The sequence below is a fragment of the Nelumbo nucifera genome, chromosome 2 (assembly GCF_055504915.1).
Source record: "Nelumbo nucifera cultivar China Antique chromosome 2, China Antique-T2T, whole genome shotgun sequence".
NCBI classification, from domain to species: Eukaryota; Viridiplantae; Streptophyta; class Magnoliopsida; order Proteales; family Nelumbonaceae; genus Nelumbo; species Nelumbo nucifera.
This window is the reverse complement of record NC_142650.1, coordinates 110,776,831-110,787,141: the sequence shown is the minus strand read 5'-3', so window position 1 is coordinate 110,787,141 and position 10,311 is coordinate 110,776,831. Positions and strand designations below refer to the sequence as shown.

At 40.8% G+C, this 10,311-nt stretch overlaps 1 protein-coding gene across 2 annotated transcripts; it reads right to left on the bottom strand.

Annotated features, from left to right (window-relative positions):
• Nucleotides 1–673: 673 nt before the first annotated feature.
• LOC104612986 (putative galactinol--sucrose galactosyltransferase 2) lies at nucleotides 674–9,922 on the bottom strand. 2 transcript variants are annotated; one of them, XM_010280660.3, is made up of 14 exons: nucleotides 9,405–9,922; nucleotides 5,820–6,023; nucleotides 4,940–5,190; nucleotides 4,547–4,637; nucleotides 4,357–4,405; nucleotides 4,148–4,239; nucleotides 3,949–4,059; nucleotides 3,421–3,543; nucleotides 2,460–3,012; nucleotides 2,155–2,222; nucleotides 1,877–2,011; nucleotides 1,547–1,764; nucleotides 1,356–1,444; nucleotides 674–1,230 (listed from the first exon to the last, which is right to left on the bottom strand). In XM_010280660.3, the coding sequence occupies exons 2-14, from the start codon at nucleotides 6,008–6,010 to the stop codon at nucleotides 871–873; spliced, it is 2,331 nt and encodes a 776-aa protein (XP_010278962.1). In that variant the 5' UTR covers nucleotides 6,011–6,023; nucleotides 9,405–9,922; the 3' UTR covers nucleotides 674–870. The 2 variants fall into 2 exon arrangements, with proteins under 2 accessions (XP_010278962.1, XP_088753338.1); XM_088897212.1 differs by lacking the exon at nucleotides 9,405–9,922 and adding an exon at nucleotides 7,836–7,969.
• Between the last annotated feature and the right edge of the window lie 389 nt (nucleotides 9,923–10,311).

The window sequence follows — 10,311 nt, the reverse complement described above, 5'->3', positions numbered from 1 at the left end:
CCCAAATTCGTATCCCCATTTCTTGGGTTGCCTACAGTTGATCACTTTTAACCTACATTTTTTTGTCTTTTTCACATTAATTTGTTTCCCTTGGAACCTATAAAATCTAACTTTCCTACAAACTATTGGCATTTTTAATACTTGGATCAAAGCATAATTGCTATTCTATTAATTCGGCACATGAGCTACACCAAACATGTAGAACAAAAGTACAAAACCATTAAACCGTGGTGGCACTTTAATGCGAACAAATTAGCAAAAAACAGCCAATTACAAATGCCACAAAATGCTTAAAATCTCCATACTTCATTGAATTGATAGCATATTTGGGTGCTTCATTTACATAAGATGAAATTTTTTTAATTCTTCCTACTAGTGTTGAACCCGAAAAGCTATTAGGATTTAGGGTGACAGATATTACAGTTCAATTGAGTGATAAGCTCATGGACCCAGTCAGAAAGAACCAAGAAAAGAAGCTAGAACTTCCCCTAGGCAACTTTTTAAATCAGTGCTTAACCGCCAGGTCAACAACGATCTGAAAACACTTTTCAGAACAGATCACAGAGATAGCTGCAAGTAATGGTTGGTTTGAGTAGAGGAGAAAGGAAACACAGTCCAACAGAGATTCAGGCTCCATGATAGATAGGAAAACAGTGGAACATGAAAAATTGAATTTCAAAGAACAAACAAGTGATCTACTTTCCTTCTCAGAAATCAGAATACATAAGTATTGAATAATCAATTAATCAGAAACAGATGCATGTCACCATAAATTCCTACCTGTCATCTAGCACTCCCAACGCCACCTACACAACCTCAGCCTTTCCCTAAAAATAGTGACATGATTTATTACTTTGCTTCTACATCTATTTAAACTTGAATTTCTATTGGCCATCTGTACATCTCTTTCTCCGGGACAGGAAGGGTAAAGGTTAGTAATCCAGTGTTGGAGTCATAGTTGAAGTCAATTTCCTTGGTTTCTGTAATGCATTTCAGTGGGCGCTGGGATGAGTAGGCACCAAATCTTCCACATCCCCTGATTTTGAGGATTACTGTCGCACTTGGTGACCGGTTTTCACTGAGGGAACATGGGATGTCAGATTGAACCTCCCCATCAAAAAGTCCCGTCTTCTCGGTTGCCATTTGGAAATCAAATTGCTCCACAGCTCCACTGGTGTTGAACATGTCAAGAAGGCCAATTGGTGCAAAGGAGATGTTGGATGTTATTTCCTGCAGTGACAGAATAAAGGATGAGGGGGAAAAAACAACTAACTTATGATTAAGTATGCTCAAAATCACACAAAATCCAGAAAGATGTTGGTCTGCACTCGAGCTGAAGATTTAAATAGGCTCACCTTCAGGGGACAAAAGTGGAAAAGCTCATACTCCAACACCTTGAGGGTCACTGGCAGTGAAGCTCCTTTTGGTAGCCGAACCACCTCCCCTGCAATGCAACAGTGAACCTTCAGTTGACTGTAAAAGATACTGGGTGGCCCTCTGGTGTTGTGCACATTGTGGGCGCAACAAACTTGGGGACCTTGCTCACCTGATCTATTTGCATACACCACAACTTCACCATCCCAATTGGAACCCGCAACTTGAGAAATCTGGTCAACATCTGTGGCACAGACAGAGCCAGTGAGAGTACCAGGGGATGCATCATGGATGCGTGTCTTCTTGATAATACTGCACCATCCTGCACCTTGGCAGTTGAATACACCCACCACGCCAGAGCATTTGTTCACATTCCATATTTTGAGCAAGCTGTACATTATAAATTTCTATGCCTTTAGATTGATTTCACCTTAGCAAGCAAGGATGTAGTAGTAATGTGGAAAAGCAATAGATGCTTAAGGATGGATATAGAGCAGCAGACCTGGTTCCATCTCTAGCCGGATCGGCAAAAAGGCAGTCAAGGGTAGGCCTGCCAGGAAGTTGGGCACGCAACACTGACCCATCAGGAAGAACCAGCTTCTTTAAGAGATCAAAGTTGTGATATCCTGGCTTGTCACTGTTATATGGCAAAGAGAACACTTATTAGATGCCATTTACGTTTGGTCCAGTAATTTCAGGCTATAAAGTTTCAAATTGTTTCCTAGCCTAACAAAATAATTTAATAGAGAAAAGTTGTTGATAACGTTATGCATGATATACCTGACATAGATTGCACATCCACCAATCGCTCGAGCTGCAGCATGATACTCTGCAGCAGGGTGTAGACTCTGCATGGTAGAATGGTATCTTATCAGTATGCTTGATGTTAAAGGCCTTCTCTATAACTGGATAATACTTCAGGACAACTAAATCTAGTATTAGTCCGTTGAAAGCCTAGTGACATGGCTAAATGAGTGTTTACATCATGATCAAGACAATAATTTTAGAAGAAGTGAACCTGTTAATCACTCCAATAAGAACCCAGTGGACTACATGGAATGCGTGTTTGATCCATTAGTACTTACATGGAACATATCCCAGTCAGGCTGCATGAATTCACCCAGGAAAAGAGTGTTGTACGCAACTGAAGAGATGTGGATGGTGTGAGAAGCTGGGTCCCGAGGATAGAAATCATCAGATGCTCTTACCACAGCAGTCTGCTTGGCACTGTACAAACCATCAGTGTTGTGGCACATGCAGGAAATGCATCCATTGTCGGAGAAATTACGAGCAATGGAAGCTTCAAGTGCCTGAAGATAGCTACGGGTGAGGGAAACACGCCCACCATAGCCTGCACCAAGGGTCTCAATAATGTTCTGTACATCAACTTTAACTCCATCTACTCCACATGAGGCCAAGTAAGCATGGAGCTCATTGAAAAAGTTGTAGACTTTCTTTGGATGAACTAGTCCAAGACCATGCACGGCAAGGCTGTCCATGACAATATCTGGTTGGTTGCCCAACACCCCAGGTGACTGCACAGGGTATGCCAATGCAGTGTCATAGTGCTCCATGCCAGCAGCAGCTGGCTTTACACCACCCCAGTAACCAGCTAGAGCATGCCATACATAAACAAACCTGCACAACAAGTCTAGCTCGTAAGAAAATTCTAAATGAAACAAACAGTTTAATGGTCTAATGGTCTTATAGTTTTGGTTTTTCATTTACGATTTTTATTTTGTATGGACAACCATGAACCACTAGGGGCCTTGGTCAAGGCCCTAAAGGATTGATGAATTGAATTAGTGATTTTAATTTGTATTGGATTTTGTACAGACTGGAAAATGTGGAGAGAAGAAAACCTAATAGCTTTTTTCATGTACTTGATTTCACGCAACAATGGTACAAAAAAAAAAAAGAAAAAAAAAAACAGGGCATATTTGATGTCAGAGTGGATACTATATATAGGTTGAAGGCCCTTAAGCATTCAAAAACATCTAGCCAAATATAAAGAGAACCAACAAAGGAAAAAGATGAGCTACTTACTTAACGTTGTGATGTTCTTTAGCTTCCTCTACAACGTGCTTTAGGCCCGAGGCTTGGTCACTGTTCTTGCCCCTCTTTTGAAATTTTGCATTCTCTTTGATTCCTGTTAGTCTGCTAGCAAATCTGTCAAGAACCAATTTAACAATATGTCAACTATTCCATTCAAAATTTCAAATCATCCATAAAAAGAAATTAGCATCGTGCACAGATGAAGGGGACATCACACATGGTAAAAGACCAGAAGAAAACAACCAATCCCCTGCCAAATTTCCTAAAGCTACTCAAGTGTGATCCAGAATGCAGAGCACCAATGACCAGACAAATTAAGTATGACAACAGTTGATCAAAACCAAGCTCAAATCATGAGAGATGATATCTGTTACTTAAGTTGGGTAGGACATAGCAAATATAGTATACTCTAGGCATAGCAAATATCAAAATGTTCTATAAACGACCTGGTATGGGTGCAACTATAACGAGATGGCACATTGAATGTGCAGCGAAAACAGAGAAGAAAAAATATCTTACTGTGCTCCTTCTTGGACAATACAATTGGGGTTATCCTTTACTTCATTGCCAATTTGTTGCCAACCATCATCAATGATCAAGAATCGTGGAGGGGTCCCTCCACCCGACAAGCTGCAATAAAATCCAAACTCAAGTTGAGAAACAATCTCTCCAGAACTATACCCCTTTATCGATTTTCAAAATTAACCTCGATTGCTACCTTTTAAGACCCTCTTCGACGCCCTCGGCTGTCACGCCGGTATAGTAAGCATCCCATGTGCACCAGCCGAACCAATCAAGGAAAGAAGGCAACTGCATAGCAATTAAAAGAAAAAATAATCGTCAGATTAATTCAGAAGCACTCGGATGTTTCTGTGCTACGGAGTGAGGTTTGATGAAATGAAAGAAACAAAGAAAGAGACGTCTTACCCTTTTCTTCTCTCTGTGGTGAAAAGTTTGCATATGTTTCTCGACGGCCCTGTGTTTTCACAGGCAAGCAAACGAATGGTTAGTCATAAATGCCTCAAAAATAACATCTTGGGGAAATTCCCTGTTGCTCAGGGCCCTTTCCAGAAAAGGGGAAATAGTTTTAGGAGAACAATAAGAGAAATGAACTCACTTTACTGCTTGGTTGATGACTTCGAAGGGGTTAGCCCCGGCATGCATGTAAACAAGGTGAAGGCCTTGGTTGGTCTGAATAGCATTGTCTCCTGCAAAATCAATCACAGAACAAACACAAAAACAAAGTCGTTTCGTTTCTTTCGAACGCCACCACCCTTATTTTGTTCTCCAACCAAAACCTATGAACTCCATAAATTTGATTGTTCATAGGTTGATTGATTGATCCGACTTCGAATTGTAGTAGTTGTCATATTACAACCGAGTAACGAACGTAACGACAGCTCCAACCCTCCCCAAATCTCGTGACGGTTCGTCTCCTTTGAAATGAATCGTTCACCGACGGGAATGGGATAGGACTGGGTACACTGAAAATGTTTTCTTGATAACTCACCACTCTCAAGGCAGACTTCCAGCTCGTTCTTCTCGTTGCCCTGGAGAACGGCACGGAACTGGCCTTCCAGGAGAGGCAGCAAGATGGTGTAAATGGTTGGGGAATCTTCCTGGTCACCTCCCTCTACGGTACCATCTTTGCTCTCTATGAGCATGAATTGGGTCTCCAGAGGAACATCCTTACCGCACATCCCCATTCTCTGGGTCATCCACCATAGCTTAAACCGGAAACAGCACATGAACCGGAGACCCCTGTTGAAAATAAAACAAATAAATTATATTTTGATACATAGGACTAGGTAAATTCCTATAAAGGTTCGATAATAAAGGGTGCAGACCGGTAAATAAGCCATAAATAAATAACCAATGGCATATTTCAGATAATCACTCGGCATCACTCCAAAATTGGAGGCCGCCTGCAGCCTGCAGGCTCTAATAACACGAAAATACAACATGAAGTGATCCTTCTTAGTCCCCTGGCCAGCTCGGGCTAAACCGGCACCAATCCAAAATCTAATGCTAAGCCCGGGCTGGGCGGGGTTATCCCCCTTCCGTTCAAAGTTCAACCTATAGAAAGAAACAACTCCAACTCATTATAAAAGCTGCCAAAAAAAACTCATTACAAAAACTGCAGAACAGGATATAAATGGTTTAGGGTTAAATACAGAGTAATGAAGCGACTATGGAAATGTTAATGCATTTTTTTAGAATAGATGATATAATGATCAAAATTCAAAATGACCTTAGAAAAGAAATTCTTTGTCTTGGCAAGCTTCTCCTATGATTAATAGAGAGAAATTACAGAAGACAGAATCATGTTCATACAAACAAAAATTCTAAAAGAAAGGAATTATATCAGGGGTTGGAATAGGTGGGCTTACTCTAAGGTACCGACAGGGAAGACGTGGAGGCTTTTACTAGAGGAGGCTGTTGCACCGATGAAAGCACCGGCGAGAAGTCCGGCGCCAGTTCCGGGAGTCAGGACGATGTTGTCCGGCACCCCAGTCAGTATGGTCTTCCCATAGACAACCAACTTCCCATCGTTGATGGAGATCTTAGGTGTCACCGTCATTTTTATGCTTACTCTGCCATAAAACAGAAAACAACACCGTTGGCACTGCATTTCAGTATCATAACCCAGAAAAAAGAAAGCAAAGAATTGCATTAAGCCATCGATCTATTAGAGATGGGCGATGTTTGAAACGATGATATTCGTTCCAATTTTGACTTCATGCAGGCAGGCGTTTAACTAAAACATACAAAAAACAAAATTGAACAGATTTCACTTCAAACAGACAAACAATATCACATTGAAAAGCTTTTCCACTTCAATTGTCTCATGCAAGTCATAGCATTTATGGGCGCTACGTAATGTAGGTGCCAAGTGGCTCTAGGATCGATTCCCACATTGACCAGGATTGGGAGGTCTCGTACCACTGAAGCAAAGAAATTTATGAAGCATCACTTTAAGTCGGGTGTAATTCTTTGGTTGTGAAGTCCGATTCCAGGAGCCCATAATCTCTTGGCACGGTGCCGCTCAGCTTGATTGAAAACTCATGGTCAGGTTTAACTATTGGTGAGATATTCTACCAAATTGCTTTGAGCAGAATGCATGTAAACTCTAATTTTACAAGTTAATATAGTTGTTTTTTTTTTCTTTTTGAAATATGCATGGTTATTTTACCCACAAAAGAAGGTAATTTTGGGCGTTTCTTTTTCGGGAAGGGGGGAAGCCTGAGATGTGCGTGCAAACAAACACACATCATTGAGCCCAAAAGATCCTCACTAACCACCCTGGCTGTCCTGATTCTAAGCCTAATTCGAGTCATTCAAATTTTATGGGCTGTTTGAGGGCTAAGTCCAAATCTGAGGCTAGCAAATTTTAATTCGCACTAACAGGATGATCATGGGCTGGGCCTGGGCTTAGCACCTTATCAAGGTCTATAGACCGTGACCACGAGCCTGATATATAAGCATTTTTTGGCCTATTCACAATATTTTTAATATATAATAGTTTATATTGTATGTATAATTGTATATAATTTATCACACATTATATAAATATAAAATATCATATGTCATTTTATTAAATAAAATACAAAATATAATATATAAATATATTACGGCCGGGCTGAGACTGGATTGGGACGAATTAGAAATGATCAACCAATTGGATTGGGTCGAACTTAAACGGACCTTAGGCCATGTCTGATATTAATCTGGCCTAGCCCCAAATTTTATTGTTGAACCCAAATCTTAGGCCCGAACAAGAATTAAAATATCACACAGACAGTCTGATAAGTTAATTTTGGCCCGGCTACCCCTAGCGAGCCTGTATTGCGTATCGGTGGATCATATGTATCAGCCGATACGTTAATTTTGGGGGCATGGGGCCTCCAAGTCCGAGATTTTAATTTGGAATCGGAATCTGCTTCGCACTACACGGCCAGATGGGTAGTGAAGTCGGTGTGAATTGCGCTCTCTGAGGGAACGGGATATCTGAGGAGCAGATCTTGACTTCTTAATTTTAGTTGTCGGTGACATCATCAATTATGAACATGACGCCATGACGCCATGACGCCTTGCGCCTTAAGCGGTTTAGGTTAGGAGGTATCACTCATCAACAAAACCGACATACCCACCCACTAAACGGCAAGCGCTCTACTGTAAAGTGTGGACAGTGGGGATTCATTTTTTCAGAGTTGAAGCCATAACGAGGTGGATCGAATTCTAAATTTTTCAAAAGAATTAAATATTAGGTTTTTGTGCAGATAAGGGCAACTTTTTGCTTTGAATATCAATAAAAAATAATAGTTTTATAAAATAATTAAAATAGAGTAACTTTTAAAAAAAAATATCAAGAAAAGGCAATGATACTGTTCATTGTCTTCTTCTACCTCTTATTCATCCGAATACACTGTTCATACGAGAGGCGGAGTAAGGCACAGGCGCGTTTTCTTCACAGTTACTATTCTAGAATTGCAATGAAACCGTTCTCTTGAAGCTGAGTATCGCATCGGGTTTGAGGTTCTCTCTCTCTTTTCATTTCTCCCTGGATTCGATGTTGTTGCAGAAGGGAAGACTGAAGAGGAAAAACAGATCTTACAGCACACGTGGTGTAAAGAATGCAAGTTGGTTTCCAGATCCAAGAAGCTTCGATTTTTCCAATTTCTGAATCAGGAAGCTTCAGCACGCGACGCCATGAGAGACGGAGACTCGCTCGAGATGACCTCAAACCCGATGTGCGACTTTTGAGAACTCGAAGCTTCGTGGATCTTTATGAAACTTTTGAAGCTTCATAAGAGAGATAAGAGGCCTGAAACAGGAAGACAATGAACAGTGTCATTGCCCTTCCTTGATATTTTTCAAAAAAAAGTTACTTTACTGTCGTTATTTTATAAAACTATTATCTTTTATTGATATTCAGGGCAAAAAGTTGCCCTTTTCGGTTAGAAACCCTTAAATATTCAATGGCACTGCATACTGATGCCCATCACCGGACATATTCGTAGTAGACAGAAGTTAACAGGGACAGTGAAAGACCGAATAGGACAAACCATGAAACGTTGCAAAGAAAGAAAAGCGAACAGAGAAAATGAGGTTGGAGCCCTCAGCCCTAGAGGGAGGAGATGCATAGATCGCATAAACTGATAAGAACTCTTTGCTTCATTTGTACGTTCGAAATTTCGTGTTTAGTCTTGAGAGGGAAACGCGTAAAAACTACTTCAAAACAGGAGGAATGCAGAGGAAATGAAATCAAGGCTCTAAATTAAAAGGAGACAGAGAATGGGGAAAGAGATGGCAAATGGACGGACGGATTTTGAAATGCAAAGACGCTAAGAAAAACCTACATGTCCGACCACGACAGCTTAGAAATATGAATCGAAATTAAAAGGATCTTGCTAAGAGATTCCAGATATTTTGGTCCCAGATAAGTTCATTCTAGAACCTCCGCGTATGATTTATTAGGCTTTAGACACGCAGTTCAATGACGAAACGAACTCCAACCGAAGTCTCCAGATTTATTCGAGATGTATCAACAGATAAAGCAAAGCTCCTCACTATACCGAGGAGGTCCGTACTATCACTTTCTGTTTCAATCACCAGATTCACCAATTATTGCAGCAAACCTCTCCACAACTACAAATTAGAAATCTCAAGTTGATCGTGCGATTACCAACAACAAAATAATCACCTAAATTTCACAGAACTATCTAATTTACCCCAGAAACTACCAGATAAATCTCCAGACCGAAGATCAAAAGAACATATAGGATCATCAGTTTTTAGAGAGAAAGCGCAACCGCCTTGCATTTCTCTCCTTAAGCATCTTAAACATCAACAAAAAAACCAACCTCAGATTCCAATGCACCATAGCCAAACACGCGAGAACAACTAAAAAATTCCTCCAAAGAACTAAACCACTCAACACAGAGAGCTTGTATTTGTTCAAATTTTGAACTCACCTTTGTGGATCTTAGCCGGCGATGCGCGAGCTTTTATCCGTTCGAGCTCGATCGAATAGAAGAGAGACGGAGAGAGATTTAATGAGAAGAATCGAAAAGCCTAAACTGGAATCACTCGGTACAGTGTAATCCAACAGGAATGCCTCAACAGCTTTGCTGGTTGAATATATTGTACAAATACGATGGATGACGAGAAAGCTGGAAAAACATTCTTATATAGTACCCAAGCGTTAAACGTCGAGCATATTCCATTCTTAGATCTCACCTCGCAACGACACGTGGCAAGAAAGACCGTCCAATGATTTCACATTACTATTCTATAAGATTATTAAAATGTTCGAACTATATCACAACAAAGAAGGATTTTGGAAAGGACCCAATAGACGTATTTCCCTTTTGGTGCAGGAAAGTCCAGCGATGTTCCCTATCACAGGGCACAGACGAGCCAGTAATGATGTTCGGTGCAGATCTTTTGAGACTAGGGATCTCGATGTGCCGTTTTATATCGTGTAATTTATACTTACATAACACTCACTCACATGGGAAGAAAAAGAAATGAGTCGAGCGGAGTCCGGATCTCCTGCCCATGTATATCACAGTCACACATGGAGAACATTTGGACATGTGGGTAGGCGTGGGCAGGGTTCTTGCGGGGTCGAGAGTGCCTTCGGAATCCGAGTAAATTCCAAAAGGAAGCAAATCCTTTCCTTTTCTTTGACAAGCCACCTGAATCAGTAGCGACAAAAAACAACGGCATCTGATTAACAACTCACAGCATTATAATGTACTAAGCTAAGTGGGACCCAGATATGGATATTTTGAGCCGTCCAATGCGTGGTCCGTAATCAAAGCATCAGAAAACAGAAATACCTCGTTGGGCCGATCGGCACAATGTAGTGATACACTG

What these genes read in the sequence shown, in the direction of transcription:
- LOC104612986 (XM_088897212.1), bottom strand. An exon ending in GTCATCAACCAAGCAGTAAA is followed by an intron (nt 4,406 to 4,546) that starts GTGAGTTCATTT and finishes GTGAAAACACAG; the next exon opens with GGCCGTCGAGAAACATATGC. An exon ending in ATTGTCCAAGAAGGAGCACA is followed by an intron (nt 3,544 to 3,948) that starts GTAAGATATTTT and finishes GGTTCTTGACAG; the next exon opens with ATTTGCTAGCAGACTAACAG.